Below are 18,491 nucleotides of genomic sequence, written 5' to 3' on the forward strand. Positions count from 1 at the left end.
ATTCAAAGCTGTTAAAGATTTAAAAACAATCTCTATTTTTAGCTTCAGGCAGCTGTCTCAGTCTTTGAGGGTTAAAGCCCCTCTTGGAGGAAAGTTTATATAATGTTGACAGGTGCTATAATGAGAGAAAGCCCCATACATTTTTATATATGTGCCTTATATTTTATTTAAGAACATACTGCCCTTACTTTGCAACACTGACAAATATAAGAACATGTATCATTGAGGTGTTGATTTATGTGCAAATGGGTAAAATGCTAAGTTTTCACTGTGCTGCTATGCGCCAGAATGTTGAAACAGCTATAATGAGACATTGTTAACACCTTCCAAACACCTTTGCACAATACTGCTATATCCTGCCTCATGACGTCAAAGCAGTGTTAAAAACGAGGAAAAAAAAGAAAAAAAACACAGGATCACACTTTTATTGCCTCCAAGTGGGAGAGAATGCAGATTTATGGGCAGAAGAGTTCTGCCAACCATCAAGGCAGACATGAAGGGAGCAAACCTGGGGGTCAGGTGCATCTTCAGTACACTGCTCTCACCAGGTGTTAAATCAACAAGTCAGCTGATGGCTGCTAGTCCACAGGGTGCAGGCTCAACACATGCCAGAGACGCTGTCAAGGTCTGTGTCTCTGAGTGCATCCCAGAGGAACGTGTGCGCGAAGCATGTCAGCCTCCAACATCGATGTCATTCAGTGCTCACAGTTCATGAAGCGGCGCAATTTGCACAAGCGATTCTGGCCGAAAAACAAGACGAGCAACGCAGGGGCGCTGTGCGTCCACGGCACGAAGTGATGGCCCAGCACGAGTGGAAGGCGTCAGTCCAGAGGGCTGACTAGCAACACGCACAAGGTCCATTAGCGCACACAGATTCCCCCCCTTCTGCTTTTTCCCTTTCAAAGGGAATCGAGTTAACGAGGCCTGCCTTTGACTGGCATGTTTGCCGTATCGCAAGTCATTACCTATAAAGCCCAGCCTTTCGCTGAAGCACTACTTTAAAATATTAAAATAACACGACACGGGAGAACATCTTCTTACATTCATTTATTACTTGCCGCGCACTTGCTGCTCCTTGTCCGGGCTTTACGCAGCGGATTCCTGTGGCAGAAAAGAGAGTCAGCGTTGAGTTACACGAGTTTGTTCGGGGGGCTCTGAGGTCACGGGCATTGATAGAACAGCTGTGCTCCTCACACATGCGGCAGCGACAAGCAGGGGAGCACAGTAGTAGAGCGATCGGTGCAGTGCTGCAGCTGACTACATCAAAGGCCTCCGCTGTGGGAAGTGAGGCAGGGAAGAAGGGACGATAGTACTTCCACAGCGGTCTGTCTGCAGTTAGCGGAGCAAATGTTAGTATAGTAGGGACTGTCGGTGGGTAAAGCTTGATGTAGCATTGCTGGGTGTAATTACTATATGGGGTTGGGAATGTAGCTTTCCCTCCAAAACATATCTTTTACTATTTTCAAATTAACAAAAAACAGATACGTGAAGTCTCACATCCTCCCAGCTGCAAGGAGACACTGTCGTTCTGACATGCGGCAGGTTTCAGAGTCTTTTCCAATGTCGTATTCCGACAACACATTCCTCCGTCTCCCCATAGAGACTCTTAAAGGTGACAATATTTGTATGAATCCCCCAGAGCAACCAGAGGCGCCATGACAAACAGTATTTGGAAGAGGATTCATTCACGTGTCAGTCATCAGATGAAAAGGCGCTGTCAAAGTCATTTTTCTGATCCCGTTTTGATCGCGCTGAGAGAGAGAGATGGACAAAAAAAAACAAACAAAAAAAAAACGTGCCATTCAAATTCAAATTTTAGCTCAAGCTTATGGCATTGGGGTGCTGTGAGTGTGAAAAATGGAAAATTTGAGCTTGGCAAAACTCCCATTCCTCGCCATTATGTCCTTTTGTTTGTGTATTCTTTCAGTGTTTTCATATAAAGTTGCTGATGAAGGTGATGTTTTTTAACCTTCATAATTGCTCAATGAATGGTTTATTAAACATTTCACGGTTCATTTTAATAGACATAATTATCAACTAAAGCTCAATTAACTATACACGTTCCATTTATTAATGGATCATGAAGTGTTACTAAAGTCCTTATAGGCCACTCTCAGCCACCTTGGCAGCCATTTTGGAAACTCCCCAAGCAGTTACATAGGGCTGAAAAGACCAGGACCCTGTTGAAATGTATGGGGAGAGAGCCAGAGCTTTCTCACCGCGTCAACAACATACTGCATGTACAGAAGCAGCAGTCAAGTCTGATATAAATGCTTGAAAATACCACAGGTTATACTTCTACCTTCACAACACCAACTTCTTTCACGGCTCGGTGCGGAGCGGCTCTCAACAAATGCTCCAGCAAATGCAATTTAATGTCTAATGTTTTGGTAACTTCGCCTTGCTCGGTGCTAATGCACCTGTGCATTAGAGTGATGTCTTCCTTTCCCATGCTCATTAAAGGTCATGAATCTTAACCGTGCTCTCCCCTCAACACAGCAACACAACTGGCGTATATCTCTCTCAGTTCATAAAGCAAACGATTGGCTTTCGGGGCGAGAAGGGGCAGGAGGAGTTTCATACAACCACCATCTCTGGCGTTACATATTGTTCTATTCAATGCCCTTAGCGGCCTGTCTTCCTCTTATGATGTCTCTGGTGTGACCTCCTCTAAGACAAGGAGTCTGCTTGAACATCGGGCTGGTTCATGCACACTGAAAGACGTTCACTCACTGATTCATACGCAGTCGGAATCTATTCTGGTTTAAAGCAGCTGCCAATCTGCCTTCTACTGCCTGAATTTATCCACTGTGGGGAATCTGGACCAAAATAAAAAAGGGGGAAAAAAATTGCATCAGCATTAAAAGTGTGTCTATATTTGAAGTTGAACCATGAAACACATTATCGAGTGTCATAAAATCTGGTCAGTTAACTTCCTAACTGTGTGGCGCAGAAGCCGTAGGAATCCCACAGAAGTTATTACCGGCCATAAATCTGAAACAACTTGAGCAAGCAAAAGTTGAGATTACATACCAAGTAAGAGTTTCCCGCTGGAGGCAGTTTCCAAAACGACTTATGTTGTGAAACTAAGAATGGGAGTTAAACCTTTTATAACGGCGGCTTGCGAAGACAAGCAGAACTGGAAATAGCGCTTGTGTCGTCTAAAACAGATTTTTTTTTTTTTTCAAAAAGAATATCAAAAGACTGTTAAAGAACATCTGAAACAGTTTCTGAATGTTCGTCTTGTTTATCTTCCATCCTTTGAGATGCCCCTCATAATTGACCCTGACTGGGTTCAACGGTTATATAAACTGAACACAATAAGTTTGTGTTATATCTCCAGCTCTCCAGCTGTTTTTTTTTCACCCCCATGTCTGACAAGAACACTGGGTATTATTGCTGCTTTGGAGGCAAATAATCTTTTGCTTATATGTTTTTTCTAACACCGAACAAATCTCACATTATGTTGGTGACAAGTGTGAATTCATCAGCGGATTAGCGTTTAACGACTGGTGTGGAAAAACAGCCCCTCAGAAAAGTATTGTAGCTAAGCCTGTGATCACCAGGACTATTTAAAGCAGCGGCGTGCCAACTGTGGAGGGAGAATAACAGGGAGGGAGGAGGCTTCAACAGATGTTAGGTGTCATATTATAAACATGCATCCTCACATGCAACCTTTCGTGCTGTATAGATAATTAACGTGCACAAAGCATGTTGTTCACGGTCCCCCTTTCTCTTTCTTCCCCTCTCGTAGATCCCTCAGGTGAGCTACGCCTCCACGGCCCCCGAGCTCAGCGACAACACCCGCTACGACTTCTTCTCCCGCGTGGTGCCCCCGGACACCTACCAGGCACAGGCCATGGTGGACATTGTCAAAGCCATGCGCTGGAACTACGTCTCCACCGTGGCTTCTGAGGGGAACTACGGGGAAAGTGGCGTTGATGCGTTCATTCAGAAGTCTCGGGAGGACGGTGAGTTTCTCTGCAGACGTTCACCCGAGCATCTCAGGGTTCATTTTACATGAATTTGAGAGTGGTTTTCGCTACAGTGCGCAAATCTCATTTTGTGAACCACTGGCAGGGTTTCTCTGTTACTGGTCGAGCCTTTGGGACTCTAAAATATGTATTTTTTAAACAACATCCAAAAATCAACTCAAACTACATTAACATATCAATTGATTTAGAGATTCGGGGATTTGTTTCATTTTTGCTTTGTGCTACATTTGATTTCACCTGAGAGTTATTTAGAAAGCGGCAGGATTAAGGTAATATGTTGGAATGTAAATCATGGCTTACATCTGATGAGCATAATATAAAAAGGAGCTTATAGATTTTCTTTTGTACAAAACTATAAAGAGTGAAGCGGAAGCAGGCTGTGGAAATAAACAAGCCAGGAAACAGGAGAAGTAAAAAGTACTCCAAAGTCATTGCTGAATAAAAATACAGATTTATTTAAAAATATTACTTTGGTACAAGCTAAAGTCACCAGTATGAACAGAACCTGGGAAAAAGTCATTGATATTACATTTACTGGGAATCATATGCATATTGTATTCCATAGGTCGACCAGTTATGATTGACGGATCCAATATTCAACATTTTTCTGATTATTGTATGATTTTTTTGTTTTCTTTTTGCAGCTTGTAATCTGCAATATGTCTAGTAACTGACGTTATCAAAAGAATGTAGCGGAGTAAAAAGTTAAATATGTGCCCCAAAAATGTCATCTGTGAGGTATAAAGCAGCAGCAAGTTCTGTAGTTGAGTTTTGAGTAAATCATCACTGGCTGTTGGAAGAGATACCATGAAATGAATGCTATGTAGCTGAATATATACATGGACACTAACTTGTAAATGCTGAGGGCCTGGTCAGTCAAACATTTAGCAAAGTGACATTTTGATAAGATTTTGATTAAACTGAAAGGAATCATCAAAATAAGAGTCAAACATTGGTGAAATTAGCTGGCAGCAAACTGGCAAACAGGGTGTGATTATTTTCCTGTGGCTTTGCATCGAGCTCCAAACTCTCCTTCCCAGGGACTACTCGGATCTGCTGCACAAGTGCATACAGTAGATGCAGTTTAAATGGAATTGAATTATCAGATATTGGGAAGCTGTGACAATGCGGAAATTGGGACTGCGGAGCTACATAAGGAGCTGGTATCGCACAGTGTACAGAATACAGTCATTTTGGCACAGGAAGCTGCCGGCACACGCTCGGTCCGACCCCTGACCCCTTCTGAAGCAGAATGTAATCAGTCCCGACATGTCCAGTACTCTCTGCGCCACTGCGTCCCTTTCTTTCCTGCCAGCTCTAAGCTGCTGCCCGTCACCAGTCATCCTGGAGAGGCACCAGTGGCAGATTACCCCTGCTGAGCCCTCCAGGCTCTCCAGCTGAGCACCAAAACTATGGACTGTTTGCCACACAAGTCTGTAGGGAACTTAAAACCCAACACGGCAATTCCACTATGATTTGAGCTTTTCCTCTTTTTTTCCCCTTTTTTTTTTGTTGAAAACATTCTTTCAATGTTTCCTCCTTCTTTTGAAGATAATGGTATTTAATGCTAATTAAGGCTTATGAATTTAAATATTTTTGCATGAATGAGCCTCGGCTCTTTAGAGTTAACCAAACTCACATGAAAAGAGCAGATATGAAGGGGAGAAGAACCTCTGGGTGCTCAGTGGCAGCATAGGAACGGTTACGTAGAGGTCGGAACTATCCTTTAAACGGGCGGGTGGAGAGCTGATTCTCAAATCAATCCCCAACAGATAGGAATGTAACTTTTTTTTTTTTTTTTTAAAGTTCAGATCTAACAGAAGTCAAACTTAATTTTAGTTTGAGTCTTATTCCTTCTACTTTTGCATGTCTTACATATTCAGTCTTTGCTTCATGGGAATAACAGAGTTTTAAAACAGAGGTAGGCGTCTATGAGAGGTGGACGGGGAGTGAGCAACGGTTGGCTGTGAGGCATTAGAAGAAGAAAAGTCAGTGAAAGCAGTTTTGCTTTTAAAACGTCACAAACTAAACGAACAAACAAAAACAAAAGTGTTGATGAAGGTCATGAGTTATGGATGAGAGGCGAAACGTCCAGCTGTAGCAAAAATAAGACTCGTGTTCCCGTGGAAAGTTATTCAAAAACATATCTTTGCCTTCGGGGGTTGTAACTCCACAATACATTTTAATGACAAGTGCAACTTTTTCTGACATGAAGACTCAACCAGTCAGCTCACACCTGCTGCACTCAGCTGTATCTGGATCTGCTCTTTTCTTATGCTCAAATTGTCTCACTGAGCCACATAAGGAATCCCTGAAGGTCCCTCCTCTCCACTCTCATCGCAGCCTTTCATTAAATCAAGCTCTAACTGAGTCACGAATGCTTCGAGCCTCGCAAACTTCTCCTTTGTTCACCTGTGCTGTCTTCAGATACGAAGATCGTACGTTTCTAAAAGGATTTTATTGCATTTAATGATGTCAATTCAGAGTCAAGTGTTCCACCTGAGGTCACACATTCATTAGAAACTAGAGAGACTGTCAAGAAAAGATAAACAATGTCTCAAATGTGTCAACACAACAGGTCAATCACCTGTCTGAGGAGATTTGTCGTGGCTTCTTAAGGCCATGCACGACTGTATCCGTTTATTAAACCCGAGGATGCAAAACAGAGAGAAGACTTTGTTTTTTTTCTTTTGTCAAATTTTTTTTTTGTTTTTCGAACACTTTCTTAAATTTCACTGTCACTCGATTTAACCACCTGCCAATAAAAAGACAGCGTCAGCCAAGAAACCCGTCAACCACGCATGCAAAGTGATTGTCTCGAGACAAACACTGCACTCTTTTCACTGCCTCTCAATTGTAAACAAGAATCTAGACAAGTATCTGTCAAGTCGGTCCGCTGGCAGCTCCCTCAAACAACACTGACTATGAGTTTTTTCTTTTTTTTTTTGCTAAACATTTACGAACGCCTGTTTTTCTGCGCACCGTGGTCTCGCTTGATTCCCCTTGTGCTCTCTCTCCAATTCAGGCTTTGATTGATTATACGAGAGAGACGCAGAGGACAAGCAGGCAGCTCTGTCAAAATCAAAGCCACAGGTATTTGGCTGCTAAATGGGTTCTGCAGTTATCTGCTCACATAATAAAACAGCCAGATCAGAAGTGGCCAAATGTTCTATCTCATTAACCAGCCAAAAGCCATACTGAGCAGCAGTCTCACCCACCTACTGTCAGTTCGGCCCCATGTCTTCACTGTGCGGCTCTGTTTGGATGCAAACGGATTTTTAGCTGCGAATGGCAGATTTGGGTACGCTGAAGTACGATTAAAAGTGACATAGATCTTCAGGCTTTATTCTAAGATCTACACATGTACTTCCTCGAGAAAGGATTTCTGGTTTCGAGTCATGATGTTGCTGTTATCCATTTGGTGCTTTACGTGTATGTGTGTGTGTGTGTGTGTGTGTGTGTGTGTGTGTGTGTGTGTGTGTGTGTGTGTGTGTGTGTGTGTGTGCGCACACGCGAGAAAATTGTTTGTGTTCCAGTTGGGGTGCACTTCATTTTAGAGAACAGAGATAAGCAGACCTTTGCATCAAATGGCCTGTTTTGAAATTGGATAATCTTACTCATAAGATCTGTCTGTGAGCACCCTCCCAAAAAAATTTAGATATAATATATTGCGATCATTTTGACAGATGATGCAGTCGCCATATGATTTCACAGCTAGAGGGAAAGATCACATCTGCAGCAGTGGCTCATCATGGAACAGATGAAGTATTGGTTTTTAAATCTGCTGCCATTGGAAACGCCCACCAAGATGGTTGGAACTTGGAGTCTGTTTTCATAAATATGATCAAAACAGTTTGTGTCCCATTTGGAAAAGAGAAACGTGCACGATGAAGAGAGCGACACCTGCGAGCTAGCTCAGGCCCCGCGCTCAACCACTCCAAGCTCATCAACCAAGCGCACCCTTGTCAGTTTGGCCCTTCCAGCACCCCAGCATCCACCTGTCTGCACCCACTGTGGGGTTTTAAGATGAATTGCTCATCTAACCTTCATATCTCTACCCAAACATATCAAGTGATGATGTCAGAGCCCAGTAGCCAAACTCCAACCACGTATTTGCTGCTGTAATAAGCATTTCTAACAGCAATTGTCTGACTGAGAGGCGGTAACGTAACAGCGAGAAGAATTTCAGTTTAATTTTTGCGATTAGTGCTTCATTCGTTCTCGAGGACACTGTCGCAGGGACGCTAACGCTAAAAGAAAACAGGCCGCCGATGTTGACCCAGGGACCATATGCCTGTGATGTCCTGACATCAACACACAGCAGCTGGTGTTTCTGCGGCTTCACTTTCATTGCCTGCACAGTCAACAGCCAGCGCCGCGCTCATAAACGGACATTATATCTTTAATTTGGCCTTTTTTCCTCACAGCACCCCACAGTTTAATGGTTCTGTTTCCAGCTAGCTCGAGGATAATTTTAAAAGTCCATTTGCTTCCTGGCAAAAAGGGAAAAGAATGGAAAAAAATGTGTATTCGATAATCAGCCCAACATACAGCTTTAATATTGCTTTTTCAGTGGAGTAAACATCTTCCAGACGTACATGTAGAGCTGGTTTTGTGGGGGGGATGTGTGACATGTTAGATGACATAAGGACCTGCTGGTGAATCTAATATCGTTTGAACAAGGCTCACTGGGCTTTCATGCGGAAACTGAATTAAACTGGAGACTCACACAGTATTTGATCAGACCGGCTGGACCGGAGTGTCTGTACTGTGGAGCGGTAACAGTTTGACACTGGGCCAGTCGATATCTCAGAGGAGGTCGCAAATAACCTTTAGTGTTTCTGTGAGCGCAAGCGTGAACTCCGGATGAAAGAGAATTACAATTCGAGAAAAATCAAGTGGGACTGGTGTGGATCCACTTAGACACTGTCTTGTGTTCCTTAAGTCTAGAACCGGGTTAGGAAGAGCTGAAATATTCCTTTGAATGACGGTGCTTTGAAAATGAAAAGTGACAGTTTCGCTCCCCCTGAAAATGCAGCGTACTTGTAGTTATCAGTAAAAACATGTCACAGCGAATGTTCAAACTCAACAATGAAGAAAAATGTGCTCTTGAGCTCAGATAATCCAGATGCCTTTTCTAAAACCCGCCAGATTTCCTTAATCACGTACGTACGAGGCTCTTACTCAACTCTAACACCTTTCTCTGAATCTGCTCTTCAGCAGCGACAAATCAAAAGGATAACAAAACAGCGGTGCATTCGCTGCAACATTAAAATGATGTCGTATGAGTCAAATCGTCGTCTTCATTTTTATCCAGCAGAGCTTCTCACTAGATTTCGCTTTTTTCCCCGAGTGCTACCTTTAACTCTCGATCCTTTGACCTCAGTGTTTGTCTTGGATGAGATATAATCGGGTTTTCTGCAAATCAACTCCTTTGGATATTTTGTCAGCAGGCGGTGTAAGGGGTGTAAGGGGTTCTGTGTCATTCTAAACACACAGATGACAACTTCATTTTTTACTTTTTGTGTCGGCATGATCAACAGCCCTCCGGAAGGGTGGGAATTATGGCATGCTTCTCCTCCTTTTCTCTTCATTTTGTAGGAATCTCAGGATTTGTTTTGACTGCAAAGCAGTGAGACAGTTAACCTTACACTGACTACTTAGGGAAAAGTAACTTGATCGCTAAAGTGATTAAGATTCAGCCTCTGGGGATGATGAATAGGTGAACCAAACTTGAAGGCAATTCCTCCTACAGTTGTCAAAAAAAGTCACTTAAACTAAAATTGTCAGTCTTTTGGTAGCGCTTAAGAAAAGTCAGGGAGCTTCACCCTCTTTATAACAATCTATACATTCATGATATTCTCCCTGCTATTTTAGGACACATGATATATATCTAGATACTTAAAAATATCCTCAAGCACTTCATAAATCAAACAAACAAATCAAATACCACAATATCATTATTACGCCCATAACATAGACACATAGACACAACAAGACACATATTAGAACAAGGAGAACAGTCAAGTTGAGCTCAGAAAAAAAAAAATCACTTTACTGTAACGCAGCCTTACACAACACTCGTGCAATATCAAGCTAGCCAAAATGCCCAGCCCTGTCTCAAACTGCCAAATAATATAGTCACAGACAGAAAGCTTGTTTTATTTTGACTGGAAAGCGACACAGCACATCCAGCGAAGCAATTCCTCAGCAGTGAAGATGCAGAAGAGGGAAGACAGGCGTAAATGTTTAATGCTGGACCACGCATAGAGAACCTGTTTGTGTTGGTCTCCAAAGTGTGTCAGCCCTCCTATATTTGGGCATGCTGAATAGTGTCAACATGAGGGCAGTCTTAAAAGAGGGTAACGCGTCAGGCGTCATTTCATCCGCCGCTGCTGGACTGTCACCGAAACGCTCCACGATCGAGACGCAGAGCAGCTCTTTTCCTTCGGGGGTCGTTCCCATTGTATAACAACATCTTTCAAACCACCCCTCAGGATTAAAGCTGGAGTGCCATTATGGAAAATGATTACAAGAAAAGCGCTTCATTTTTTTCTCTCTCCAGTATGAGGTCTAGCTGTTGTCACCCTTGAAAAGCAAGACCGTCCTTGATGCACAAGCCTTTTCTGACTCGGTAGATTTCTCTCTGTTTATTCTGTTTCTCTGTAAAGCCGCTCTGCCTCCAGTGTCCTTATTAGAGTGTGTACGGTCCTCTGCTGTAATGGAGGCTGACACTCCATGTCATTTTATTCTCACCTTGTGAAAAGTAGTGCGAGTTTTTTCTTTTCCTCCAGTGGATATTGTGCACTTACCTTATGTATCCCTGCATGTCATCAAATCCAGTGGATTTTACAGAGTTAGAATAAATCATCGGAAGAATTTGTCTCAGGTAGACGTATGAAATGAACCCCCCCCCCCCGAACATCTGTACGACCATTTTTAGCTTTGTGTTCTTGTTGTGCTCTCATTTTTCCAAATCTGCGCCGTGACAAATTGCCATCTAAGATTAGTTAGGTGGATAATTTTAGATCGCAATTAATACGATGTTTTCTTTTTTTTCTTTTTCATGAATGACAGTTGCAGCAGCAGAAGAGGAGGAGGAGGAGGAGGAGACGCAGGGCAAACATAGCACACAGCATCCCAGGGATGACAGGGAGATTATGCAAATGTTAAAAATGAGGGGTTGTGTACCTGCAACCCTTTGTCATGAGGGAAATGTCAAGAGGAATTATTTGAATACTCATTAACCAGAAACATCCAGTGGAAAATGTTGTCGGAGGAAGAGTTTCTGCTTATATATATATATATATATATAAAAAAGTTTAGTGTGGACAGTGCAACCAGGATATTACTTGTTCTGTAAATATACCACCTACAAGCTTACTGTGTAATTAATTGTTTTCATGTGTGCAGTCTTATTCTTCCGTGATGAAAGCAATTAGGAGAACATCCCGGACAATTCAATAAGTGAGTTAATAGCATTATGCAAATGTGTAGCTTCCTGCTTGATGTACTTTCTTGTTCTAATTATACTTCACGTGAAAAAAAAAAAAAAAAAAAAGAGAAGGAAGAAAAGAAGGGAAGGAAAGAACAGCGGGAAAGAGGAAAAGTGGGAGTTCGCGTCCCCTCGACTTGACATGTCAGACGCAGGAAGTCCCTGTCGGAGCTCAGACAGCTGCCCCCCCCCCCCCCCCCCCCCCCCCCCGCTTCAGGCCTCATTGAGCCCTGATGGATGCCACGTCGGAGTTCTGAGGGTTAAAAGAGACCTTAGTTGAATTCACTCGGTGCAAGCACTGTTCACCTGCCGACATTATTCATACTACCGCCGCGGCCACCGAGTGGCAAAAAGACACTGTGTAGAGCGGCGAGCGATGCGGGAAAGATGGCTGTAGATTTGCTGAGGCCGCAGGGCCGCACGTGTTCACCAGCTATGTGTTACTGATGGAACAAAAGAACCTAGAAACGTAAAAATTCAGTGCGTCATAGCAATAGCAAATATATAAACTGGGACAAAGCATTTTTTGCAGGATACATACTTAACTTGTGTTTTGGCTCCAACAAAAATAGAAAGCAAGTCCTTTACAGAGCCTGGACAGTGAGACTTGATTGAATTTCCTCTATCTCCACTTCACTTCCCAGTGTTGTGCCGTCCTGCCCGTTCAACACTTTTCTATCTTACTGTTGTTCTTTACTTTTGTTTGATTAGCAATTTGGGCCTCTTCACGAAAAAAGGCTTCATATCTGGAGAACTGTCACAGCCGCATTTCCAAGTGTCGCTTTATGATCCTTTCAGCCACCTGGAAACCCGGTTGCTCAGACAGTTTGAAAATCAATGGAGGATTTCAGCCGCAGGTGTGCAGAGACAGAGCGATTGTCAAGACTCTGCCACAGATCTGCTATTTGCATAATGTGCTTTATCTCATCGTGTCGCAGAGACGTGCCGACGCGGCATGACAGAATTTCTCCAAACTCACCAATCAAAATGCTCACATCTGTGGCTGTGGTTTTTCTAGCTTTAACTTCCTCAGTTATTCTATCTAATCCATGTTTTGAATTAATCATTGGTTTATAATCTTTTGGCGTGCGATTAAAAGAAGATTAGGTAGTCTGCAAAAAAGAAAGAATACGATTTTCTGCGTTTGTAGTTAAAGAAAGAACCTGCAATTTCCCTGAAGAAACTCAGATTGTTCCTTGTCGTATTTAACCTTATCCACTCTGAGGCCAGGAGTTGCAGACCAGTATTTTGGCACAATAACAATCTAACAACAGGGAGCACACATCTGAGGATTGTTCATTACTGTATCTCTGAGAAGCTGCTGGCCGTGCGCAGCTGGTCTGGCCTCTGCAGGAGACTGTCCTGGGGCCTGCCAGGAGCTATATTAAAGGTGAAGATACTTTATCACAAAATAGATGAACCTTCAGGTTGCTGGACACGCTGCAGCTTCCGTGAAACCTTGGAGCAGACTGATGGTGCAGCACATGTTTGAAACGACACAAGTACATCTGTCACATGTACTTTACAAAAATACATTTCTTAGTACAAAATGTGTTATGTCTAGCAAACTGAGCAAAACCCCCGAGAAATGTTTTTCTTCTCTCTTTAATCAGAGAATCGAATCTCCAAATTGGCTTTTTTTATCTCCATACTAACAGTGTAACAGTTTTTTGGAGTATCCTAATTTTCTGGGGGAAAACAGACGTAATTGCAAGTGTAAATGCCTGTTATTTGCAAAATTTTAAAATGTTAACTTTGAAGGTTACAGCATTCTCACTAAGCAGGAGATATGAAGCTGACTGATCAGTAAATAGTTGCTGAGTGAACCGAAACTATCAATTATTGTCATTATTATTGTTTCGGCAGATCATTTTCTTGATCATTGTTGTCTGAAATGTAAGAAAATAGTGAAAAATGCAGACAGTTTCCCAGAGCCCAAAGTTCAAACTGCTTGTTGTGTCCTACCAACTGTCACATATAGACACATAAACGTTCACTTTACTGTTATTTTTGACAAAGAAAAGCATCAGTTCCATCACAACAAGCTATTTTGTTCATCAACTAATTGGTTGATCTATTACTCGGCAGAAAACATTTTTGCTAACCACTGATATGTTCACATTTTCATGTGTCATAAATAGGCTACCATATTGACAGTTTAACAATTTGTGTGATTATCATGTTCACATTACATGTTTATGACCTGAATACCACAGCAGATGTCAGAGGAGATGCTGATGGATTTAGGCGAGAGGTTTGCCAAGCCAGTGACCACAGTTCAAGTCTGTGTTTCAGCATGTGTGAAACCAAGGGACATTTTTGAGCAGAGCTCAGGACAATTTCCAGCCATGTTTGTGGATACAGAAAACCAATTATCTTTGATGGGAAGTCGAGACATCTCGAGCCCTGTTTGTGCACTGAATCAAGGCTTTTTGAGACAAAACATGATGTTTTCTGAGCCCTAACCAAGTGGTTTTGTGCTTAACCCTAACCAGACTGTATGCATAGTGTTGGCACAAGTGTAAAGTTTCAACATATCTGTGGTTTGCAGAAACATACATTGCCAACATTTATTCTGGCTGTTTGGTTGTTTAATGAGTAGAAGTGATATGGTCCAATATGATCAACAAACAAGTAAGAAACACCTTGCATCATACAGTTATTTCCACCAATATGAGCAAGGTCGTATTAAGCCAGGTTGTACTGCAACTGAAGGAGTAAACACCACTGTACCATTTATACTGCCACAGCTCCTTGTCTGGGACCACACAGAACCTGCTGCTGGCAGTATCAGCAAGTCATGATGAAGAATGCCAGTGACACCAAGAAGCTATTTATCACACCTGAGGCGCTGATAAAGAAACTACTGTGATATGCCAGGGAACAAAAAAAAAGAGAGATTCAAATCCAGAATGCCAGCTATTATTTCACTCATCTGCTGCCAGAAACACATGCTAGCAGCTACGAAGGTGAAATATCGAGCCTGGCAGTCGAACATCAGATGTAGTTGCAGCAAAGTTTTCAGCAGCCCTTTTCTTTGACAACGTGGGAACGTGCACCTCAAGGCCTGCTTCACCCACGCCTGATCAGGCAGCAGCGTTAATGTGTGCTTTGCTTCACGAGTGGAAGTGGTACACTTTAAACTCTCCAGTTAAGGTTTAACAACATTTGTTATCTAAAGAGTTTTGCCACGTGGATCCTCCTTGGTGAGAGGACAGTCCCATAGTTGTCAGGTGAGTCATTTCGACGCAGTGCAGAAAAGCTCATTTCACAGCCCTTCCAGGCTCGTCTTTGATTTACAAATCACTTGCGCTGAAAAGGAAAATGTCACTCAGTCATTCTGAAATCTAATTTATAGTTGCCCCAGAACCCGTTGTCATGCACCTTTTCTTTTTTTTTATACTCAGGATGTGAATAGACAAAATGCTCTCCAGCAAACTGTTTGGCGGTCGACGCAGACACAAACTTACTATTCTCTCCTCGAGAATTCAAAAACGCATTGTCATATTTTCTTTATATGAAGTGCGTATCCTCGCATCAAATTTAGAAACAGAGTTCAGAACTTCACTGCCGCTGAAAAATGGGACACTGCTGGATTTCAGGAGCTCCTGCCGACGCAGACAAATCATTTGTGCTTACACCACTGAGCTGAAATAATGGTTTCTAATGTGATGTCATGGTCGTCAATAACAAAAGTGCTTCCGCTGCGTTCAGCAACAATGCTTCAAAGTCTAGTTCTGAAGAAACATTTGTACTGAACAACTGTTTTCATGTCGGTGTGTATTTTACCCAGTCTGGCTGATTGATTATTTTTACTGCAGTTCCTAATAGACAAAATCTGGTGTCATTCTTGCAAATGATTTTTTTTTTACATGGTACTCCACATAATAAACACAAAAACAACATGATAACAAGGAAATATAAGGAGAATATGTGTTACCCCTTCAGTTAGTGGCAGAGGAATCTACACAGTGGGGGAAAAGCACTGCATATTTACAATACAGCATGTACCAACTTGAGGGAACAGCGTGGGATTAATTAATGTACAAAATAGCACGTTCTGTCACCGCCGCCCTCTTGCCCTCCATGAGCTTCCCCTGCACCGTGGGGATAAATAGCACAGTAGGTCCATTTCCCCTTCCGGGACTTACAGTGTGCTGATATCAGAGAGCAGAGTTGCTGACAGATGTACTAGCACGACTGGTTGCCATTCGGCTTAAGAAAATAACCATGCCAACAAATACTTTCAGTTGATCCATCAGCTCTGAGGCCCGAGTGTAGCTGCGGCGCCTCCACCCCGTCTTGTGCTCATATGTGCTTTTACAGATTGTTAGCGGAGTCATCAATACAAGCTTGAGTGGATCATTTTTTTCTATTAGGGACCGAAGATTGGACCCACACAGTTCATAATGCTGCATTTAAGAGCTGGACCTGAGTGTAGTGCCTGTTGGGGCTCTGTAATTGTTTCATCACTCCCTTTCTTTACTATAGTTTCGATAAAGACAAGTCATTGGGTCTCAAATTACCTCAGCACTTCTGTCAAAAATAATGCCAGTCGCCATGCCAACAACATGATCCCATCTTTTTCTTTCTTTTTTCTTCTTATTAAATGATGCAACACAAGACGAGATGAGAGACATGACAGGAAAGACACACAAAAAAAGACGTGTAAAAGTGGGGGCAGTAAGACGGGACAAAACTAGAGAAAAAAATGAAAAAAACAAATAGGTACATTGCACTGTATGTTGACAGTGTTGAAAAGCGTTATTTGTGTGTGTGTGTGTGTGTATAACTGGGATGGCTTGAAGGGAAAGTGCAAGAATCGTAAAGTGAGCAGAGGGAAAACGAAAGGAGAATAAATAAATAATTGAAATAAAAAAGGGAATCTCCAGTCTTCTCCCCTTGTGCCGCGTGACGCTGACCAACATATTCCAATACTAAATATATCGGGTTTAACATTTCTTGCACCTCGGCAGTGCTGAACGAGCTACTTGTAACAAACAGTTCACATGGGATGCAATTAAGTCGCTAATGCTGTTAGACGGCAAGATAACATTCATTCAGCTGTGGCAGTTTATCCTGAAGCAGTTAGAACCAAACATTTGATGCTAACACGTAAAAATATGCCCTTTAAATGCTTAATGGTTTAATAATGTCATGGTAAATTATTGAAAGAGCCATCCAGAAGCTTCTGGTTTTGAAAAAAATAAGGCTGGAGAGTTGCAGCTGGCTTAGGGCTGAGCAATATATAGATATCATATCATTATCAGGATTCAGTATATAATCTTCAATTTTTAGTATCATTATATCATGACATGTTGTAACATTACCACATTACTGATGATTATTTTTCAAAATCTCATTGTGTAAATTTACCAATATTTATCCCTATGATATTTCTGCAAAATCAATTCAGGTATTTGGTAAAACAATTGTGTGATATTTATTGCCATTAAAAAGTGCTATTGAGGAGATTCCCATATCGAGATATGTATCAAAAGTCATTATATGGTAACTATTATTTTAAGGCCATAGTGCCCAGACCTAACCTGACTGAATTAATGCTGGATTTGCAATGCAATATCATCTGGAACTGATGTCATCGGTTTATGACTTGGCATGTTTTCAAGAATGTCAATACAGAAACCAGCCTGTGACATTTACAATTCTGAAAATATCTATGGTTTGCAAAAACTGCTAACATCTTACCCCGGCAACTAGGCTGCCTTGTCTCATCAAGTCTAAACACACCATGGTGTCACCCACTGGTTTACGGAGGTTTCAAAGTCTTGAGTTTGGCATTCTGGCACTCACCATCCTGTTTTGGACAATATTGGGACAAGAGCGTGTAGCTGAGGACGATTTTGATTGAATCTGACTGAGACCTGATGAGACATCATGTTACAATATAGCCACCATGGTGGCATACCCATGCCCTAAAACATACCTTGCTTTGTCATCTATTTCACTCAAAATCCTGAAACTGAGGTAAAAAGTCAAACGAAAAGTAGGATCATTTATCTGAAAAGCGTATATATATTTTGACTTTTAAAAAAAAAACTTTTCTCTATGCTGTCATAGAACTCCTGCATGGGCTTCGTTTTTCAGACCTGGAAGCTCAGTCCATATTTTAATCAGTCGATGTGCCTCACTGGTATGTGAATCAGCACACCAAGAACACCAATGGAGCCCCTCACATTTGTATAATGCAGGAGGTTTCGCCCACTCAGTCCCCTTCGCCAGCCTCACTGGCAGTTGAACATGCAAAACAACCTGCCTTTGACTCAGGCATTACTCACAATTTAACCTCTTTCTCGTCTTCGGGAATGTAAAGCATCAACTCTGATTTGTAAAACAGTGCTACTATATAATCACTGATGATCCCGACGATGAAGATGATTGGAGAACACACTGTATGTTTTGGCATTTCTGAATAGAGATGGTGGCATACTTATTCTACAGAAAACATATTTTGTAGGAAGATGCACAACAGTAATCCCAGCCTTATTTAATCTGATCTAATTTCACACATCGCCATGCAGATGTCTTTCTTATTAACATCACAGCATCATCCCCATGAGTACATTTGAAACCCATTATAAGAGACTGAAACGGCAAGCTAGAAAATTGCCTCCTATCATTTTGTTTCATCTTATGCTTCTTTGATACCAAAATACTCATTGCACCACCACTTACTGTCAATAACATAGCAAAAAAGCAGGTCACAGAGGAAGTATCAGAGAAGCAACAGGGGAAAACTGCAGTGTAGAGACAGAGTATTGTCACATCTCCCCGGGAGAATTAAGGGTTTATTTCACAGAACCAGAGTTAGTTATTGCTGGAGCAGTGGAAAGACTAATCAAGATAGTTGTGGCATGTGTTATTCTGTTTTTTATTTTCTGTTGAGTTTGAATGAAGTATGTTAGACAATGACAAAATTACTCTCCCCTGCAAATGGACTCTGGTGGCTTTGACAAGTGGCTGGTTCTGGTTCATCCAGA

The 18,491-nt window shown here is 42.0% G+C and overlaps 1 protein-coding gene across 1 annotated transcript in view; it reads left to right on the top strand.

Annotated features, from left to right (window-relative positions):
• Positions 1 to 18,491, top strand: part of LOC119023374 (metabotropic glutamate receptor 4-like) — a 194,465-nt gene that overhangs the window by 127,923 nt on the left and 48,051 nt on the right. Inside the window, exon 3 of the mRNA XM_037105261.1 lies at positions 3,755 to 3,971. Coding sequence (XP_036961156.1) covers positions 3,755 to 3,971 — 217 coding nt within the window. The remainder of the gene's footprint in view (positions 1 to 3,754; positions 3,972 to 18,491) is intronic.

Source organism: Acanthopagrus latus, chromosome 7 (genome assembly GCF_904848185.1).
Source record: "Acanthopagrus latus isolate v.2019 chromosome 7, fAcaLat1.1, whole genome shotgun sequence".
Classification (NCBI taxonomy): domain Eukaryota; kingdom Metazoa; phylum Chordata; class Actinopteri; order Spariformes; family Sparidae; genus Acanthopagrus; species Acanthopagrus latus.